At 38.9% G+C, this 22882-nt stretch overlaps 1 protein-coding gene and 1 non-coding gene across 2 annotated transcripts; both read right to left on the reverse strand.

The window, feature by feature from the left end:
- Positions 1-737: 737 nt before the first annotated feature.
- Il7r (interleukin 7 receptor) lies at positions 738-19795 on the reverse strand. The gene is given in 9 exon segments (XM_015496366.2): positions 738-4241; positions 4614-4689; positions 5740-5833; positions 6677-6845; positions 8567-8724; positions 13761-13889; positions 13892-13917; positions 15506-15656; positions 19602-19795. Coding segments are annotated over 9 exon segments (1389 nt in total). The 5' UTR covers positions 19684-19795; the 3' UTR covers positions 738-3737.
- Trnaa-agc lies at positions 5282-5354 on the reverse strand. Its single transcript has one exon. It is a non-coding gene; the product is annotated as a tRNA-Ala (tRNA).
- Positions 19796-22882: the final 3087 nt, after the last annotated feature.

The raw sequence follows: 22882 nt of genomic DNA on the forward strand, positions 1-22882 counted from the left end.
TCATAAGCTCTCTAATAACCCTTAAAAATAACTTCTTTTTTTCCCCTCAAAATTAGCCCAGATTGGTTTCTATTGCTGAAAGCTAAGAATTCTGACAGATATTTTGTGTTAAAGCAGTGGTATGACATTGTAACCAGTCCTATGTATCTTTTGTTCCCTGTAATTGTGAGAGATGAAGTGGGACACAATTGCATTTACATATAAAAATGTCAGATGTAATTGTAAATTTGCATGTAGATGTAATTGTGTCCCATTTCATCTCTCTAACCTCAGGATCCAGCAGTATGTAGAACAGTCCAGTGTGAGTCCTCAACAAATTGCTATTAATTGTGAGTTGACAATTAATTGGTGTAAAAAATATTTCTCTGGAAATCCAAACCTGTAAAATGACAGTAAATGACAGGATGTTTCCAGTGTCTTTGAGACCTGTGGTCCTTTCTGCGCAGTCCGGCTGCAGCAAAATAACCGGAGGGTGACAAACAACTTGTGTAGATTGATACAGCAGGAGTGGGAGTTATTGTAGGACCGGAGGGGTATATATACATTCCACACAGCTTATCTTAATTAACATAAACTAGATACAGCAGTCAACCAATAAGGAATTTCCACACTTAATGGCTCGCTGGCGTTACTTCACAAACCACTCCCTCTGCAAAATGCCAGGCACCATTCTTGACTTGTTTACAGACTCTAACATTCCTCTATCTACAGTCTTCACAGAACACAGTACAGTCAGGAAGAGTTCCATAGCATTTAATTAAATATGAGATGGTAACACACATCTTACATCATCTTACATTTATAGACGTAGCAGTTCTACAAAATGTTAGTAATGCCTGTGAAAATAAACTGTCTAATCAGAGACATTTGCTGTAGTGAATAATGGATATTTTTAATAACCCTAAAGAAACACCACTAAGCTGATAAAAATGCCATCTCACGGGTATCATTTCCAGGCTCCGCATTATATATTCTCACCATTTTCTTGACTAGTTCCAAGTCTTGCATCACTTTCAGAAGAGCTAAGAAAACACAAGTACACACAACACATCTGAAATAGCCCATACTTGGATTTTTCTGAAGCCAATTCCCATGGAAACTATACTGAACAGAGAGAAACAAAAGCTAGAAAATAGATTGAACAATCCAGGGCATCCTGGATCTGTGCCTGATCAAATCAGTTGGCTATTTCCCAATTGTCTTTTCCTTTTATGCTATATGGAACTGGCAGTTGACTTTCTGATTTATACATTGTTTCTGACTTGCTTTTCTTTCTTAATGAAAGACGGCATTAGGGAAAACCAATCAGCAATCTAGCATTATATAGTCCTGAATATATAATCAAGCATTAGCAGCAGTTGTGATTATATCATACGTGGATTTTCAATACCTTCAATTACAGAGAGGCACATTAAATGCAAGTTATAACAAAATACCAAACAACATGGAAACAGAGGGTTTTAAAGCTGGAGAAGGACTTTGATGATTTTCTACAGTTATCTTTTCCTTTCTGAAAAAGACTGTCTATTTACATCAGGGATACAAGATTATGATTCCTAGTCCTAGCTCATCATGCAAGTTTGAGAGATTTACCAGTCCTCTCTGTCTTGTGTCCCAATTTTCTCATAAGCCAAAGATAATAATAAATCCTTCAAAGAACCTTTGTGGATATTAGAGATCAAGGTTGGCATAACTTTGTGTGACCTCCTCTTTGAGGCTCAGCTTCCATGTTTATAAAATGTACATATCACCCGTCCACCTGTTGTAAACGTCTTTTGCTATTTATATACCAGGCAGATTCTACTTTTCCTCTATGCAAATTTATGTCATTTTGGTAGCATTTTTCCCTGTCTTCAAAAGAGTGCTTCCAACTTGCCTCTGTTCTAGAATTTTGCAAATAAGCATTTGCTTACAAGCTGTAACCTTTGTTAAATTTTGCATCCTAGGAGGCAGGGACCCATTCTTATGTGTCCTCAGAGCTCCTGTTCCTAACACTCTGGTTAGCACATAGAAGGCTTTCTATAAATGCTTGTCAAGGAGATGAAAGTGAATGATTATAGAAGTATTTTTAAAATCACAGAAACACTGCACAAAATTAAATGGTCATGGTATTTATGATACTGTAGTCATTCCTACTAATGTGGAGGAAAGAAGGGAAAAACAGTTATCAGAAGAATAAAATGGTTTGATATATTAGTAGGCCAATAGTCAGGCCAGTTAATGAGCCAATAGATAGGATTCATTAGTCCACAACTTAAAACCCCCTTCACAGACAGCATGGAACAAACACAAAAATTAAAAAAAAAAATAACTCTTAGTTTTCCTAAACAAAATACAAACAGAACAAAAAAGAAAATTCAAAACACAAACAACTATAAACCCTAAACAAAACCCTGAACCCATGTCCTTCACTTTCCTGGGCCACCTCTGCCTTGTGTGATTCCATAGACAGGGTCAGGGGCATGTGGGAGAGGGGTTTGCTGACGTTGTTCAGCTTCCTTGATTTGGTTTGATCTGGTTGTGAGAAATTTATCCAGACCAAGAAAGGAAATGGAACGGATGTCAAATGTTCACATTCTATTCTTCTCCATCCTCAGCGGGGGGCCTCGTCTCCCTAAAGTTCTTGGCAACATCCAGAGCTGTAGAACTGGGAACAATCTGGGCAGGGTCTACACACAGAGAAGGGGGCCATTCCCCAACTCATTGGTAAAATGTCCTACTGTCCAGGGCCAGCAATAGGTTCTTCTGCCATCCTGGATAGTTGGAGTTGGGTGGGGCGGAAAGAGGCTCATGGTCTTGACAATGAACAATAGAAATTCTGGGTTTCAAGTCTATTCCTTCCTGAGCTCATTTTCAGAAAAACAAAATCCAATGGGCGTGGCAGCTTTTTTTCTTGCCTTCTTCCCCTTGTTTTGACAGGAATGACAGCCATGATAGTTCACATTGTTCCCCACTGTCTTCCTCAGAGCCATTTACATGAAGGTGATCATGGGTCTAAGTTTGTCTGGATGGTCCCAGTTTATGCTTATTGTTCTGGAGTGATTATTTAATAATTTCCCCTTTCCCTTTCGAAAGTGACCCATGTTGGATAATAAATCATTTAACCCCCCAGTTATTAGTGAGGTTTACACTCAAGAACAGGGTAATCCCTAGTTAAGAGAAAGGATTGTGGCTCAGGGAGATCGCATCAGACCTTGGCTTCCTCCCCCGACCAAGTGGGCAACTTAGACAAGTTACTTAAACCCTTCATTCTCAATTTTACTATTTATAAAAAAGAGGATAATACAAAAAATAATTGTACCCACCTCAGGATTATTGTGAGGATGAAGTGAGACAAGATGTGCAGGGCACATAGTGCAGCATTGGATATATAGTAGCATAATAATCAACAATAATATAATATCCTTCCCTTCCTTCCTTCATGCCTCCTTCCCTTCTCCATCCTTTCCTTCATTCTTATTTTTTTCTTTCCTGTTTTTTTTCCCCTTAAATAGTTAATTCATTGGGTCATTGAAAACCTAATGTCCAAATCAACATGTTAGAAGAAGAATGTTGTCGCCTCATGTTGAATGTTATGAATCATCTGGTCAAAGTGATGTCTCAAAATTCTGTGGATGATGTAGTGGGGTTAAATTAACTTTGTTCTCTCTGTGCTATGAGGAGGAGTAGAAACTCTTGACTCTCCCTCCGAGAAACCATTGTTAGGTGTAATGGGACAGACTTGGAGTTTTTACTCTTCATTGGTTTCGGTAAAAACTGGACATGGTGACATAGGCTTCTTCTTGATTTGGTCCTAGGGAAGTGAGGATGTGCTGCGCCTGAGCAATTGGGTTCAATGTCAGAATTTCTGATTGGAGAGGAAACGGTGGAGGCAGGGTGCTGTTTGTAGTTCCAGGGCTAAGAAGCAAGCCCTGGTATACAGGAGGCTCATTCTTGCCACCCTCCCTGCAGTCTGGGGACCTGGAGGAGGGGAGTAATGGGGTGGCACATGCACTGACATTCCCAGCCAGGCATCTGAGGGATGAATCTCCTCTGAAAGTTTCTGGGGTAATGGCTGCAATCCTGGAGGGCTGGTTGGGACCATGCACATCCCCACCAAGGTCCTGCTGCTCAGACTCCTCTAGCTGTGGAGGAAGAGTATTCTGCAGAAAGCCTTCCACTTCATCTCTAGATTGAATTCCATCCACTTCGTGAATCTGACAATCCAAAAAGTTTTCGGGATTGAAACTCACATTCAAATTCTGCACAGAAAAAGAGAGAGGCATTAGAATGGCACAGAGCGATGTGCCACCAAATGATTGGTTCAGAGAAATAAATGTCTAAAGGACTTTTTGAAGAGTTTGCCAAATGTTCTTCAGTTGATCCTTTTATTCTGGAGATGCTGGGACACTTCAGGAATTGAAGTGACCACTTGTGGTGCCCCCTAGCTTGAGAACCTTACAAATTCTGAGACATGTAGTTCATTTTGGTTTTCTACCTCCTGGGAGATACACCTAGGATCTTAGAAGGAATCTTATGGGATGTGTTAAAGACCAAAAGTAGAGGTTCAGATATTATTTTCCCTAGAAAATCATTCTTGACAGAGTGCTTCTTTGAGCACCAAAAGCACTTACCTTTTTTGGTTTCTTACACAGTTGTTCCAGAGTCTTCTTATGATCAGGGAGAGTGGGCCATACAATAGGCTTAATCCTGCAATCAGAGGACACTGATATATGAAATGAATGGCAGAGGGAGAAGACACAATAGGCCTTTCTACTTATTCTGAGCCAGGAATCAGAAGAGTAGTTTTATAATTATGCTGTACTTATTGAGTACCATGGACAGAGTATTAAACTCTGTGAACAGGACATGACCATGAAAGACCTCTGGAAAAGAGCCCTAGAAGGGAGGAATCATGAGGCTAACAATGAGGTGGTAGTTTCAATGTAGTTATAGGAATGAAATTTGACCTGATCATTTATTCCCAATATAGATGTTGCCATCTTATTCCATTTCTTTACTAGCAGTAATTTCTTTTCCCTAAATTTTGTGGAAGTGGGGATATATTCTCAGTTACTTTGGGAAATTGCTTTAAAGTACTGCTTTTCAAATCAGAATATTTGTAATGCCAGGATATGTGCTCCTAAATTGAAAATGTCTTCCTAGAACATTAAGTAAGAACTCAAGCATATTTTAAAAAATCATTTTTATGAAGAAACAACCATGGCTCTTTCTTTTTTTAAAATATTTTTTTTTTAGTTGTAGATGGACACAATATATTTATTTATTTATTTTTGTTTTTATGTGGTGCTGGGGATTGAACCCAGTGCCTCCCGCATGCTAGGCAAGCGCTCTACCACTGAGCCACAACCCCAGCCCCCATACCATGACTCTTTCATAGGGTAGAATATAAAAATCTCGTGAATTTGAGTGTGGAAAGTAAGGGCCACAAATATTCTGCATTGCCAGGGTTGATGGCTTCAATGTTCCTTAGGAGACCTTGGAGGAAAAGGTTGGGAAACACTGGTTAAAGAATTCTTATTGGGAAGAGAGTTTGCCTTATGATTATTTATGTATTTTTGCCTTTTAGGAAATCAACTGGAAATTTACTATCACCTATAGATGGGAGAGGATACTGGGTGTTTATAATTATGAAGTTTCTGCTTCCCCTCTGCCGTTTTCTCAATAATAAGTGGCACTCAAGCTCTGATTGTTTAGGATCCCACATAATCACCCTCTTGATTAGTTAAAGAAAGTTACCTTTTCTCCCATAACACACAGGCTAAGATGACCAACAGAACCACCGAGATAAAACTGACAATGCTGATAATCAGTAAAACAGGATTCATTTCCCCTGAAACACAAGGATAGACAAGGGTTAGTATTCAGTAAGCATACATTGGGATAGATTTTTCAGGATGGTTTGAGTTTATTTAGTAGTGCAGGATTATTTATTATTTTTTGGTAAGTGGTTCTTTAGTAAATAAATTGATGTGCCAGGTTTATGTGGCACAGACTTGGATGACCAGGGCAAGAACATGAGTCACTCGAAATATAAAAGTGATTGAGCATCAAAGATACCACCACTCTTTGCCTGATGCCCACCATCAAGAGGAAGAAGACAAAGCAGAGAGTGATGAATGTTCATCCTGCAGGTGCAACAAGTTCCAGAGTGAGGATGAGGGCTGGTTTAGTAGAATACCTCCCCTAACCTCCTAAATGGAAGGTCTATGTTGGTGCTTCAAGCACCTTCCTGAGTCATGTTCTCTGGTTCTTCTGGTCATTATTATCTCCTACATGCCAAGGACATTCTGAAAAGGAGAAGTGAGACAGCTTAACTATCCTGCCTACCTGCCTTAGAGAAAGTTTTCCCTAGAGGGATCTTAGAGACCAGCCATTGGAATCCTAGCCAAAAGTGATAAATGGGAGGTGGTAAGTAGGGATTTTGTTGAGAAATATCAGGAGCTCTCACAAACACCTGAGGCAGTAGCATCAACACAAGCTGTCTCAGTTCTGAGCTACTAAAGACACAGTTCCCCTGTTCCCTTATTCTTCATAGAAGGGGCAAAAAAGGGGAAGGACACCCTCCAGGGGGAGTCCTAAGGTGTTATGTGCAGCAAGTCCATCTCACTTTCTCTCCCACACTTTGACACACAAAGCATTGTAGGGGACAAGGACTTCCTATAGCCATCCTCACCTGCATGGTTGACTTCTGGAGTTCTGAAATGGGAACTTGGACTCCATTCACTCCAGAAGCCTTCATAATATTCACTATACGGGATGGATCGGACTTTAATCTCATACATTGCATCAGGTTGCAGTTTTCTCTGCAGGAGAGTCAGCTTTGTGTTGAATAAATTCACGTGCTAAGGAGAAAAATGTGCCAATATATTTTTAGGATAGAAAATGAAGTGTTGCCTAGATCTTTCAAATTACTTCAAGTTCAACTCCTTGAGTCACACAGGCACCCTCTTGAAGTTCTCTCATATTTGTCAGACTAAGGAGCTTAAATACATAGAGGGCTCAGCAGCAGAATTAGGGACAGAGAGTGTGAGCTCATAAATGATGCATGAGCAGCCAAAGAGAACAGTGATAGAATAGGTCTTTATACAGGTGGTGATGTCTCCAAGCTTGGGAAGAGGTAGGTCTGTCCCAGGCTCCCAGTTCCTCCTCACAATTCAGTATCTTCTTTTTCTTTCTTTCCCCTTTCATGTGGCAAGGGGAGAGGACAGCATAGTTTAGTGAGCAAGATAATATCCTTCCAGAAAGATGATTTTACATCTTGAATAGCAAAACAGAGGCAATTGTCTCCCCAAACACTGTGTATTATCCTTAAGCAAGGAAAAATAAAGGAAAGGAAAAATTTGATTGAAAATCTTATTTCATTGTTATTTACATTTACATATGTTGGATTAGTTTTTGTATATTTACTAAATTTACATATTTCTTATATAGGCAATTTTTTCAAATTTTTTATTCATTATTCTATGGTGATATTTGTCTCTTAATGATTTATAAGAGCTCTTTATATAGATTTTAGTGATCCATCAGCTGTAGATGTGGCAATATAATCCTAAGTTTTAAATTGCCTTGTAATTTTTATTATTGTGTGTTTACATAGATAAGTGTATGATGGAGGGTAGACTTCTGATTTATTTTTTTTTCCCCAGACAGCAAACTGATAGTCTTGGAAGCATTATTCAAAATTCTTCCTTTCCCCCAATATTTGTTTTCCATTTGTACGATTTTTAGATGAATAATGGAAAACAGTAGGATTAATGTCATTCAGTCTCTCTCCATGTGTGTATGGGGTGAATAAAAGAAGGGAGCCAGTGTTTGGGGTAGGGAGTATGTTTGTGCAATGTTATTTGCATACTGCAAACAAACAAGGGTGATCCTGGCCTGAGCAAGGAGGGCAGTGGCAGTAAGTAGGCATTCTTTCAGTCCCCAGAAAGAGAAGGCATCCTTAGGTAGTGCTTTAAGATGAACCTAATACCTGGAATCTTCTACACTTCTTCCACTTCCTTACAATACACCCAGATAGTCCAACCTCAGAAAACCATGAAGAAAGAGACTAAATAACCATCCAGATAATAAAGAATGAATACTAAGTTCAATGACTAAGACCTCAGACTTGAAAATAAAAAGAAAACAGAGATGAATCTGCCCTTCTTCTCCTTACCTCATCATGCTCCCCAAAATTCTCAAATCAAATGGTGGTCACATCTTCTTCCTAACTATTCAAAGAGTGTTTTGCTTAAGAGTGTGGTACTAGGCATGGCACTTTTTGAGGCCTTTGCATTGTGAGGATCCGTTTGGTCTCCATTTATGTGACTATCTAACTGAATTAGAAACATTATAAAGACAAAAATAGAGTAAGGGGGAAAATCAGAGCAAGAGAAGGACAGGCTAGGAAAGGTGCATGCATATGGGGCCCAAAGCTGACCCAATATTGGGAGCTTCTTTTGGTAAAGGGTATATTCTGAAAACAAAATTATTAAGACTTTCTGGAGCAAATGTACTTCTACGACAATAACTTATATAACATTTAAAAGTTTTTACTATGAAACCTGATTGATCTACATACCATCCAATCCTTTTTATCTTTTTCCTGGCGGTAGGCTATGTCATGCATTAATTGCTTTACATACTTCTTCTTCAAGTGTGATGTATGAAAAGTCACCACAAAGTCATTGGCTTCCTCACGATAGATGACTTTTATGTCAAAAGGAGCCTCAGGTTTAACTGAGTAGGGAAAAAGAAATGAATTTTGTCTATAAAGTCATCAAGGAAAGAAGGATTTTATATATATATAATGTATGTATATAAAACCAGGGATTGATCCCAGGAGAACTATACCATGGAGCCACATCCCCAGCAATTTTTATTTTTTATTTTGAGACAGAGTCTCACTAAGTTGCTTAGGGCCTCTTTATGTTGCTGAGACTGGCCTTGAACTTCCATCAACCTGCCTTAACCTCCTCAGATGCTGTTTTTCAAGTGTGCACCATCACATCCAGCCATGATCGTATGAAATATCCACCTACACTGAAAATCATTCTGACCATATGTGGCTCAGTAAGCAGTTAACAAATTAAAGCCATCACTTCTTTTTCCTGGGCTCAAGTCCAGAATCTATCTCCCAGCTACCCTTGTAGCAGGGAGTGACCTGAATGATGAGTGAAAGTGACTGCACCAGCTCCAACCCTGGTACAGAAACACTCTCACCCTCCCCTGTGTGATTCCTGAGTGCACTCCTCTTCCTTCATTTGCATGTGTATATTCAATGATGTAGCTACAGGATGTGGGAAGCCCTAATTATTGCTTAAAGGAACACTCTTCACAAGTTAGGAATATAATTTTGCCTTTGATGTGAGTAAGCAATAGACTTAGGGTGTCAAATATCATATGTTTAGGGTCTTATTTGTTACATCTAGTGCAAATTTCATAACAAAATGTATTTTCTTTACCTTTGGAATATCGGAGAAGGTATTACTAAATATCCTCAAGCAAGAAGTCTCAAAACTCTGGGTTTTCATTCTTCCAGTAAGACTAGGAGATGGCTGGGACAGAGAGACTCTGTGTGTGTGTGTGTGTGTGTGTGTGTGTGTGTGTGTGTATGAACCAGGAATGGATTCCAGGGGAATTAAATCATTGAGGCACATCCCCAGCCCTTTTTATATTTATATTTATATTTTATTTATTTACTTATTTATTTTGAGACAGAGTCTTAATAAGTTGCTTAAGACCTCATTCAGTTCCTGAGACTGGCCTTGAACTTATAATCCTTCTGCCTTGGCCTCCCCAGTTGCTGGAATTGTGCACCATGACAACCAGCCCAATAATGACCATTTCAAAAATCCATCTATACTGAATATCATTCTGACCATTTGCAGGTAGGAAACTAGTTAACCAGTCAAAGCTATTTCTTATTTTTCCTGGGTTCAAATCCAGACTATATTTCCCAGCTACCCTTGTGGCAGGGTATGAACTGAGTAATGTGTGGAAGTGGCCATACCAGCTCCAGTCCTGGCCCAGAAACATCCTCTCCCTCCCCGGTGTGATTCCTGTGTGGCATCCCCCTTCAGTCATTTGGACCTATATGTTCAAGATGGTGTAGCTACAGGATGGAGGTACCCCTGAATATTGCTTAGAGGAGCACCATTCACAAAATGGGATGTGATTTTGCTTCTGATGTGAGTATGCAATGGACTTAGGGTGTCAGATATCATGTGTAGGGACTTATTTGTTACAGCATCCAGTGTAAATTTTATATTTGCAAAACCTATTCTCTTTACCTTTGGAATATCAGAGAAGGTATTACTAAATATCCTCAAGCAAGAAGTCTTTACACTTTGATTTTTCATTCTTCCAGTAAGACTAGGAGATGGCTGGGACCTTGCACCTCATCTTGGCTACACAGAGTGAAGTAGCTGCGTGCTGGGCCTTGCTTGTAACTTCAGAGTGGCCTCAGAAGCTCTTCTTTGTCAACCTCAGCTGCATTAACTCTGAGCTCCTCTTGGGCCTCTTCCTTTGGCCTGCCTGCCTCACACAGTTGTTCTTAAGATCAAATGTGCTATGTAAGTTTAGCTGCTGGAGGCCGCTAGGGATGATTTCAGGCAGAACAGGTCCAGAGAAAGGTACTGGTTTCCCAGGAAAGCATCAGCTTTCCTGATGCTTGGACCTCCTCCTCATCTTTGATGTGAGACTGCTGTGTCTTGGTTTCTCCTTTATTAGAGTCAGGGAATTCAGCTTTCTGAGGATGGGGCCACTACTCCTGCATGAATGACCTGATCCTCTTGTTAATGAGAGGGTGTGTGGACCACTGTGGAGCTCTCTGAGCCAGTCTTGATAAGCCAGGCTCCTGGGCCAATCAAGTAAACACTTGTGGTGGAGTTTGCCCAGATATTCTATTAACTTGTGGTACTGGGGTAACATTGCCTTAGAGGGACTGAAAAACAAATGGCTTCTTCTTTACCCTGGGGACTTTGTAGAAGGGGTACTTTATATTTAACCCTCATCTACGCTGTGTAAAGCAAAGATGACCTAGAGAGGTTCAGGAGGAAAGAAAGTGTGTGCAGAGAAACAGCCCCACAGAGGATCCCTGTGACCCCCTTACACCTGCCTTCATTCACATTCTCAGCAAATGCTTCTGAGACTAAGGCCCTGCTGGTCACTGTCCCCCAAGGACTCTGAACAATAATGGAGCCGGTCAGGGAAGAACAGAGGAAAATTGATTGCATAGCTACTAAGTGCTGAGGGACTTGCCTATGCTGTCTTCAAATATTAGCTGCTTAGCACCACTGTACTTATGGGGAGACTGAACATCAGGGAGACTAATTAAGTTCTGCCCCCTGTTGAGTGGTTGAATAAGATGTAAGTCCAGTTCTGTCTGCTTCCTAGGTTCACTCTTCCTTCAGGTTTGGTTTCTCATTGTGTGATCTCACTCTGCCTTGTCCAGGGCTCTCCAGACAGCTTTGCCTTTAGCCAAAATGGATCTATGGCCAAAGGAGGAAAAGGTGTTCATTCCCGAAGCAATATCTACAAAATTAAGTTATTCTTATACAACCTGAACATGTCAATCTATGCTGCCAAGCACAGTGGGAGGCAGAATGCTGTCACTTATTCAGTGTGGGACACCTAAAGGGAAGGATGTAGGAGAGGCAGCTGGTGGTTACAGAGGTGCTTTGGCTCTGGGGCATAATTAGGAGCATTCATTTTAAATTCAGTTAAACTGAAATGTCACAGTAGGAGCTAGGAGAAGATGTAAGTCTTCACCATTTTTCCCTCCTGCTTGCCCAGGAGCACTTTCCAAAGCCCCAAGAAAGACACATCACCCCTTTCTCAGGATCCTGTGTTATCAGCTGTGTACCCACCATACTTCCCATTCCTCCTCAGATGAGAATTGTCAGGTGTACAGTCTGCTGTTGGGGCTGTGCTGAATGTGGCACTCTTTGGCATTGAGCACATGAGATTTGGATCTGAATGTGGGTGTGCTGTGAGCCTTTATGTGCATGCAGGGACTTGGGTGCTGACATGGCTTTGTATAAGAATGAGCTCTCCCCTGGTGTTGAGCCCTGTGTCAGAAGACCAAGAATCTCTGTCTTTTCTGTCTTTCAAAGATGGCAATTCACATTTGGGATGTAAATGGTGAGCCTTTAAATATGGCGCCATTGTGCACTGCACCAAGTGAATATCCATCCATTTGAGTCTGGTCTCCAAATGACCAAAACCCAGCTGGCTTATGCCTAACTCAGAGATGTCCTCTTGGTATCCTCACCTTAGAGAGTGCTCTCACTGATGTGGCCAATGTTACTGTCTGGACAACGGCACAACCATCTACTAATGTTTCCTTTTCACTATATTTACTCCCACCCCCAAGATAATTGCTCACACATGGAACTTCTGCTTTTAATCTTTATTTTTCCACCTGACTGAAACAAATCTGAGCTAGGCTTGTCACTCTTTCTTATCTGTAATGAGCACTGCTTTCTTACCATTGATTTGCCTTTTGCTGGTGAAAGGTGTCTGAGGAGAGGGAAATAAAGACCTATAGCATTTAAGTTTAGCAAAAGAGTGTATGTGTTCAATAATTTTGAACATTTAACCACATATATATGTATTTTATCAATATATATGTTTTTATATATTCATACATAGAAAGAGTTTCACTTATAAGTCCCCAGAGGTCGAAATAATACAGTTAATTTTCCACTGCACCAATTCAAATTGCAACTTTACTAAAATCATTCATTTTTAGCAAAATGTAATATATCTATTCTGTGTCAAATCAGATTTTCCATGCTTCCCTCCTCATTAAGCCTCTTATGAAGTTGTGATACTTCTTACATCATTTTGGCTGGGCAATGTTGCTCAATTGTTTGATCAAATACCAAGTAAAATTGTCTTTTAAAAGATCTGATTCGATTACCTTCCACAATGTGATAGGGATCAGTCAATCAGTAGAAGGCCATAAGAACAAACAATGAGGTTTCTTGAAAAAGAAGTAAGTCTGTTTCAATAATACAATATAGAAGAAAATCTGCTTGAGATTTGTGCCCTGCAGAATTTGGACTCACGACTATAACATCTGCCCTTTATGTGATTTCCCAGCCTTCTGGTTTAGCCTGCAGATTTTAAACTTACCAGCCTCCACAATCACATTAGCCAACTTCTTCCTTTTTTTGTGGTTCCAGGGATTGAACCCCAGGACTCATGCATGCTAGGCAAGTACTCTACCAGAGAGCCACATCCCCAGGCACATGTAATCCAACTTCTTAAAAGAAACCTGTCTCCTGTCATCCAAACACTTGCCGGTCTGTCCGTCTGTCTGTCTATCTATCTACCTACCTACCTACTTATTGGTTCTCTTTCCATTGGAGAACTGTGGCTATTATGGAAGGCATATTTACTTTTTCAAATAGATGGATAATTGAGCAAAACACATCAAGAAGGAGAAGACAAGGAGAAAAAGGAAAGGGCATATATGGGTGGAAAACAGGAGCCTTAGCCACAGTTGGACACTACATACTGAATTACTCTTCCCTCAGAAACTGAACACCCTTTCATAGCTCATCTTGAAGATCTACAGAATTCTCAAATAGAAAAAAATCATATAAGTGTCAAGTTTACATTTATTTAAAAAATTGCCTTAAAGAATTTGCTATTGTCTATTATGAATTGTCTCCACAATTGCCCTACTTTAAACACACAGGAAGATCAAACCAGTGTCTACAGGTATCCCACAAAGGACAACCATATTCCCTTATATAGCTGCTTACCTATTTTGGCTATATTCACTTCTTGGCAAGTTAAATTCTTCCCTCCAAGCTTCACACATATACTGCTGTTTCCGATAAGTAAAAACTGCTTTTTCTTGATAAAGTATATGTCTTGTAGTTTATTCAAATTAGGCAATTTACCCCCAGAAGAGAACCACTGTGGAAACAAAAAGGCAATCTGTGTTAATTTAGCTAGGAATTGCGTATCAAAGAGAATAATATTATAGGTATGTTTCAGCTTCCCTCTTCATAGAGATGTGGGTGGGTGAGTGCACACTCAAGAGAGAAAAAGAATAAACTAAATTGAAGTGGATTTCCTGCAGCCCTTATTCTCAATGCTTTACTTAGACATTAGATGNTGGTTGGAGCATTGAAAGTTAAACCTCTGTGGTAGAGTTTTTGCCCATAAAAATGAGCATATTATTTGAATAAACAGTTTGGCTGTTTTAGCATAGTCTAATTGTGGCACAGATTCTGGACTTTGTAGGTTCTTTCTCTCTCTGTAGAGTGTTTTAGCAGTGAACTAATAAGAGCATACTGAGAATACTGCAAGGTTTTCTAAGTCTGTGACCATATTTATCCAATGACTTCTTAAATAGATTCAGGAAGTACCCATAAATTAAAGTAAGATAAATTTCAGAGTTTATCTTGACTGTATACATGGTAAGAGACTGCCTCAAGTATGTATTTTTTTATGCTGGGGGGCTTTTTTTTTAAACAAAAGTATTTTTTAATTAATGCAACATAATAATGCATAATAGTGTAGTTTGTCATTACAGATTTATATATGTACACAATATAATAATGTAATTTGGTCATTTGAGTCTATACATTTAAAAACTCTCCTTTACTACTGATGAATCTTGAATTACTTTCCTCACTAGGAAGCTAAAAATTAGGTCATGTGATATGAATTTGGAGGTAGCCACAAGTCAGAATTTCTCATTAGAGTTTTGTTTTGTTTTGTTTTCAAGTCACAGAGATAGTAACACTCAATCTTAGGAGATGACTTTTTGGGGAGGAAGAAGATTAAGTTCCCTTTTCCTACTTTCAAACTGAAGCCTTTTGAATACAAAAGCCAAAGTTATTCCTGTGGATTTTGGCAAAATTTACATTGAGTAAACCATCTGATGTCAAACTGTGTCAAGAGGATGAAAGTGTACATTCACAGAATTATGATTTAATTTCTAATCCATCACTCATACTGGGTGATCACTCTGAAAGCTTTATGTGTTTTAGACTGTTTAATCACCCCCAACTTCCTATGAGATTGGTTACCTTAATTTTTTTGGTGAGGAAACTGAGGCTTACATAAGTTATATAACTTGTTCCAGGTCAAAAAGTTAGTAAGCACTGGTATTGGGATTAGGAAGCAGTCAATTTCACTGCAGAAAGCAACTTGAAGATAGTAGACTGCTTCACATTGGGCAAAGAGATTTTTTTTGAAAGCAATATTCTAGAGGAAGCAGGATTTAAGTTCTGGTGTGGAGTTTGGAGGAATAAGGAATCTGCAAGATCCACAGCATTATTTCCTGTTTTCTTGGAACCTGACACATGAACAGTAAGCACTGCTTTGCTTCATTCTATCAGGAAAGGAAGGCATTTGAGGAGGCTTTTGGAAATTCCTTAGACTTTAATATTTGATGATAAATGGTGAGACATTCTTTGTTTTTCAAGGAATGAAAAGAACTCATGGAAAGAGAGAGGGCTTTTCTTCTAAGCACTACAGAAACCAGGTTTCTCACCATATTTCAAAGTTCAAATTGGTGCTGTTGATGTCTGGGTTGTCAAAAGCACAGGTTAGCGAGTGCAGGGGTCCATCCACTTCCAACTGACTATAGCATGAGAATGACAATAAGAGTGAGTTGTCATCTGGCTCTGCATCTTCCACATCTCCTGGGGAAGGACAATTATGCAGCTGTTAATGAGGCCAATAGATGCATCCTCTTAATATATGGCATGACCTTAGTAAAATGACAGACTTTTGTGGGAGACATGAAGGAGTGATAGGATTTTTTTCTAAAGAAGGAAATTCCAAAGGCAAAAGCAAGATAAAAATTTGAAACAGAAACGAAAATCCAATATACAGAGTTTTCTATGAAAAAAAAATTCCTTACAGTTAATGACTTCCAAATATTTCTAAATATTTTAATCATGGAATCAGTATATCATAAAACTATGATGCAGTAAACGGACTATTTCTTTTATTTTAACTTATAGTTAAAATATAAGAATATTTTATATCTTATATTTGTTACGTTGAAAAAGTTCTCAAAATGAGATACTACTATACTACCACCATTCATGTGTTTCTTAATCTAACCTTTGACTTTATTACTATCTTCATTTATTTCCTCCCAAGAATTTTTTTTTCAAATGAAAAGATGAAGGCTATCTTATGGTTAGAAGTTCACTCTTTTAAAGGGTTTCTTTTTCTTTCACCAAAAGGCATCCCAACTAAAGGTAGTATTGGCATCTGCATTATGAGACAATTTAAGGCAATTTGTCTTAACCCACTGAACAAGGCAAACGTGACTAGAAAATTAGATCCTGTAACTGCTATGCCTATTGCCTTTTTTTCTTACAGATTATTTTCTTATTCATAGTGTTTCTTAGAGATATTTGCAAAATTCTGGAAGAGAGTTGGGAACCAAAAGATTTTTTTTGTAGTTCCTTTTGGAAAGCACAATCTGACAGACAGTTGATGTCCTAAGCTAGCTCTTGGACCCTAGGACTCAATAGATACTTTGTATGCATATTTCACCATATTTAATAGAAAAGTGAGGCTAGAGAACTCTACCACAAAATATACTTGCGCTAAGACCTGGGGAAATCCAGTTATCAGAGCCATTCCCAGAGTGACCAAGTGTGAGTATACGACTCAGTTATTTTACTTAATTGTGCTAGAAATTTGATGCCTCTATGGCTTTAAAATCCATTCAGACTCTACCAAAATTGAGCCTTGGTAGAGTGTGAGAGGTCACGAGCTGATCAAACTGTACCCTCTCTACTTAAATAACCCAGTAGCTCTGTGGGGAAAATTAACCATCTGGCTATGAATGGACCAATCAGGTGAGTGACAGGTCTGTTCAGGCCAAGAGACCAGTCGCCAACAGCCAGCTAGACAAGAGCTGTGGGTACTGCTCACCACCCCAGGCATATACCTTTCTGACCATCCCCAGAGTCTGCCCAGTTCACAATTCTAACAACAGCAAGGGTCCTACGTCATTTCATCAGACCATAGTCCTCCTCCTGATGACAATGCTAAGCAGTGATGTGGTTCACCATTTAGGGCTTGCACTCCAGACCACGATCATTTCTAATTTCACAGATGTCGATCTCCTTCCCTGAGAGCTGGCCCCTTTCTACATGAAATGGCTCTGGGTGGTTTGAACCTACTTTTATAGGCAGTTTTCACACTGTCTTGATCTTTTTTCTCTTTGGTCCTTCCACTATTTCTATACAATAGAACATATGTCACTGTTTGGATTCAGACATCCTGGGGTCAGGTTTGTTTCTAATTTTTCAATATAGAAGATAAGCCAGAGAGAGCATATACTAGTAACTGACAGGCACCAGTCAGGACTTCCACTGACCTCACACATCCAGTCTGGCTAAGGGAGGTTTATCATATAATATACCCACAATATACAAATCACTGCGCTTACAGATTACAGTTTTTCCTTCACTTAAAGTGACTATGTTTTAAGACAGAACTCATTGGCTATTTAATTGAGTGGGATTGCTTTGTAACCACCACCACCACCACAACAAAACATCTCCTTCAATGACTTGTAAAATTGCATGGTATTTGGCAGAGAGAATGTTCTTGATAGGAATTTTAAAATTTTTAGGTTAAAGCAGTGTACGTAAAAGCTAAAACTTTTGGTGTCATTGATGCACAGATGTGATTTTAACTCTGTCTAGTCTGTGTAGCTGTGGTCTCTGTCAGGTCACACAATCTCCCTGAGCCTTCCTGTACTGATATGTGGGCTTATGTTGTAGGAGTCACTGAATGGATCAGAACACTGTAATCACTCATTAAGAGTTAATTGTGCCAGTGTCATATTTTTGGAGAACAATAATTAGAATTCTGATTCTGAAAATATACATAAAACTTTTGGAAAATTCTTTTGAAAAATCATGTAGTGGTGTTATCATTATGGTTTTGAAATTACACAGAACTTTAATAGAAGGAATTAATCTAATTTTCCTTTAATGCTCAAATATTAATATTATTAATACTTAAATATTTAAGTATCTAAGGATATATATTAAAGTTTTCTAAGCATTAAAAGTGAACTTTTTTGGACTATGTATTATAGGCAAGGTAGTGAAACTTGAAGACTTCTTCCTACTAAGTGGAAGTAGCTGATTAACAATTTAAATGGTTTGGACTTTTAAAAGTATCCTTTTGTATCTTGATCACCCTTGAGGTTGTCAGAAAACTAACTTGTCTTTCAAGAAAGAACAGCTCATTATTTTGTGAATTCTTTACATTTCAAAATGGCAAATATTTTGATATGATCATGTAGTTGGATGGTTATAGATCTAAAAAAAATCTGAAATTAAGAAGTTGAAGTGAAAATTCAGCTTTAAGTTAGAGTTTTTATTTCTTTGTGAAAACAGATGGCCACCAAGAAGAGATTTAAGGCTTGCACTTTAGACCACAATCATTTCTAATTTCATAGATATAGATGTAATAGTGGAATATATTGCATCAAAGTCTTCATGTAAATTCTTCATGTTTTCCACAGTGTTCCTTGGACCTTGTGCAAACTCAAGGGAACATCCTGTGTAGGCTAATGATCATCCCTCATAACTGGTCACGCTGTGAAAATGTCACCCCTGTGACTCTTCCCTTAATGAGAAAATGCAAGGGTTTTCCATCCTTGGCAATTACTAAGTAAATTGACTCAAAATAGCTAAACCAAGGAAGCATGACTAAGGAAACATGACCAGAAACATCTGAGTCATTAGGTTGATGTGTTGATACTGTCTTTAAGGAAAATACTTTTCCTTACAGAACATACTTTTTAAGTCTTAAAGTGAAAGAATTTAATTGGGAAAAAAATTTGGTGGCCCAAGTTCCTGGGTGTTCCCTGTGATTGCTAGACAATTTCATCTATAGTTTGGTTGTCATTACAATGTATTTATTAAGAAGCCAGAATCTGTTTGTAGGTGTTGAGCACTTTTGGCATTCCAAAGAAAATTATTCCATATGATTAAATTATTGAACATGGAGGCAATTATGTGTATTTCAATGAGCCAACACACTCAGATCTGTATGTTACTCACTAAGAATCTAAATGAATCTGTCAAGCCAAAGTATTTTGAGGAAATGTTCCCATGTTTTTGGTTGACTACTACGTTCTAGACACTGAAGTGTTGTTGATATAGCACTGGTCAATGCAGACAAAGCTATTGTCTCTGTATATTATATTTCAGGAAAGTTTATGCTTTGGGAAACTCTTAAAAAATAAAACCAAACAAATTCAGCTCAATATCCTGACAAATTAAAATCATCTAAGTGATATTTTAACAAGCCTACTTGTAGTATCTACAGCAGTGTTCTAGGAACAGAGGCATGGCATCAATCAACATTTAAGATATGTGTTTTGAGATTCAACACATTCCTTCTTAACAATTCTGAAGCCTTTTATGCCACCCACAGTATCATCCCCACACTGGTGGGAAAGCATACAACAAGTTCTTGAGCGCCATACCAACCCAGTGCCCAGTTCAGGTTTGTCAGGGAACTGAGTAACCTGAAGCATACTCTAGAGATAATGAGAAATCCTTAAAAAAAAAAAGAAAAAAGAAAAGTAAGAAATGACTCACCATTCTGTGCATAGCCACTTTCTCCAGAAACGGCTTGAAGTAAATAGAAAACCGTACCAAGAGCTGTACTTAGAATTGTCATTCTGAGAGACAGGAGAGGAGAGAGCTGAAGTGTGAGGCTGTGTGTACAAATGAATGAGAGAGAAAGAGGTTGAAGAGGTCCACAGCTCTATACTTACTTAACCACAGACAGGGGGAAGTATAAACACAGCATAAAAGAAGTCCAATGCTAGGAACAGGAAGTCTGAGTAAAAGTAGAGCTGCTGATAGCAGAGACAGAGGAAACAGAGAAAGAGGGAGGGCATTTCAAGTAACTGCACCTCTCTGGATTCCTTGCAGGCCCAGGCTCACTGTGTTTAGTTTGGAATAAGGTGGTAGGTTTCACAGCTACACTCAAGAGATCTAGACCTAAGTGATCCTCAGTTAAAAGAATCACAATCCAAAAATCTAAACCCACAAATCTAATCAATCGATTATTTGAGGTGAGTTTTGATTTAAAGAATGATTCTGCACTTTATAATTTGTTGTGGTTTTATTTTGAAAGCCAACCTCTAGGTTTCCCAAGAATATGATTTTCTGTTTTGTTCTCCGTGTATCCCTAGTACTTATCCATATTTTGCCCCTTATACTAAGCATTCAATAACTATTAATTTAATGCAAATATTGGTGAATTATGGCCTAACCCCTGTTTTTGGCCCAACACCAAATCTGGCCCAATGTCTGTGTTCATGAATAACATACCAAGATGGTACAACACATTTGTGCAATGTCTATAGCTGATTTTCTGCCACAGGGGCTGAGTTGAGGAGACAAGACAGAGACTCTATGATATAGTAAAATCTTTTCCATATGACTGTTTATGGAAAGTCTGCCAGTCTCATTAAAAAGACAAAATTGTTACTTTCTTAGTGTATTTAAATGGGGTTCTATTTGGAAAAATCTGATTTCCACACTACATCTCAGGAATGTAGAGTACATACAGACCATGCCAGTACCTATGTATACAGGGCAGCAGCCTAAGACAATGAGATAGCTAGCTCAGATTCTCCCAAAACTTGTATGTCAATCAAAATCATTCCCAGTTTGGCCTCATGGTTAAGGTGGTGGTATTTGTAAAGTCTGGCTCACTCCTTAGTAATTGTTGAATAGTTTTTTTTAAGCCAATTATCAGGATTACTACCAGGCTGATAGTAGTCCTCTCTGTAAAGCACAGACTGTGACTCCTGGAAGACATACTTCTGCTCATATCTTCATAGGAATCATGGAACCTGCATTCACTCATAAAGCAACTGGGCTTCACAGTTTTAGAAAGAAACTATAAGGCTGTCAGATGGTGAGTCTAGAGAAGCTGAGTTATAAACTTCTGTCTTGATTCCCTGTTGTTGGTAGATTGGTTCCATTGGCCTGTAAAAATGGCTAAGTTAATAGAGATTAAAAACATCTCCCAGGGTGGGAAGCCAATTAGAGTTTATGAAAACTGAATGACTTAGTCAGTTTCATCATTGTAGTTATCGTGACAATCTAATAAAATGAGAAAAAAGGCGGTGGGGTGTTTGTATCAGTCTAGAGTCTCCTCTTCAGTTTTGAGGCAGACTCAGAGACACATGGTCTGCATCAGTTTTAGTGCATGCTCCAGACACCACACCCAGGGGGGATTTCAGAGCAAGAATCCAGCTGAAGGGGACATAGCCCATCTCTCCCATCTGTTTGGGCCTTCTTTTGGTGTTTCAAAATACTTCCCTAAAACAAATAAAGAGTGATAATGCTTTTTATAATCATTTGTGTCCTCATGTCTAATCTTGTTTAGAATATTTGGTTAGAAGAATTTTAAGTAAGCTTTATTCATAAATATTGGTAGATGTTATGTACTCAGCTGAATACCCTCTTTAGAAAGCTCTAGTTGCAAATTCTCATGAACTAAGCAAATGTTCAAGGATACATCACAAACTCTGTCTGCTCACCAATCCAGATGTCATAAATTGTTCCTAGATTGTCACTTAGTGGATGAATAATTGGGTGATGTCTCTTTAAATTCTCTTGTTTATCATTTAAGTGGACTATCATTTTGATTGTATCTCTTTCCTTTAGTTGTGAAGATGTAAAAGAACAAAGTGAAGACACAATATTTTGGTACAGCATGTGCTAGTTTGCTCAGGGGATTTCCACTGGTGTGCTCACCCACTTTGGGTGGGGCGGGAGATGGTGAACGGGCCTCAGAGAGAAACCTAAATTCAGCATGTGGCGCTCCACGGACAATGAGAAGGGTCACCAATCCTACTAGAATCAGAATGTGGGGGATGGCAGACAAGAATGGTGCCTTCTCTCTTTCCTCACTCATCTTGTTGGTCCTTTGAAATGTGGAAAAGCTGAGGAAGACCTTGCTCCACCTATTCCTCAGATGAGGGACATTTCATATATGGCATTGTCATTACTGTTTGTCGGACAAGAACAAACAGAGAGAAGAAAGGAAAGTTAGGAAGAGCCTGCAGAGCACCTGAGCATCCCAGCCTGAGGTCAGGAGGCGCGTATCTGACCATGAGTGAAGCAAGTCCCCGCATGGCAGTTTCTGGAACCATCTGACTTCACCCGGGTTGTGCTCTTCTCTCAAGACTTCCTTTTATCTCTACCTTTCCTCTTCCTTCTGTTGTACATTGTCTTCTTCACTCTCATGAGTTCCTATGATGTGGTGAATCATTGAAAAACACTCAATTTTCTTGTTTCTCATCTGCAAGCAGAACACCCTGATTTCGAGCTGAGACCCCTATTGCTCCAAGTCTCCCCTGCCTTCTTCCCCGCTCACCCCAGTGATTATCCAGGCCATTTGTGAAATAGACAAAGCACATAAAAAAGATTTTCTTTTATTTTCATGTTGTAAAAGACTACATGATGCTCCTGTATAGCTGGTAGAGACCAAAAGAGTTTGAAGATCTAACCTATTAGTGAGATTTCAGATCCTGTAGTGTTAAAATGAGAAGACTGTGTGAATTCTTTATTTGATTGTGGTTTGTTTTAACTCTATTAAAGCCCAGTCCAGAAAGATACAAGCCTTCCATCTTTTTGCCAAACAGAAAGGGCAGAAGTTTTCCTGGGTAAATTCAGGCTGAATGTCTTAACTTCTTACTTACTTACTCATTTTTACTACTTGGACACATCTCTTAGGAACAGAAATTTCATTTCTATCCTTTACAGAAATTATAAATCGAGTAAGATAGATACCAGAGCATTCTCTCTTTCAGCACTCATGGGAAACAAACTATTTCCAGAGCAAAAGAAGTTCCGAG

The sequence above is a fragment of the Marmota marmota genome, unplaced genomic scaffold (assembly GCF_001458135.2).
Source record: "Marmota marmota marmota unplaced genomic scaffold, marMar, whole genome shotgun sequence".
NCBI lineage: Eukaryota > Metazoa > Chordata > Mammalia > Rodentia > Sciuridae > Marmota > Marmota marmota.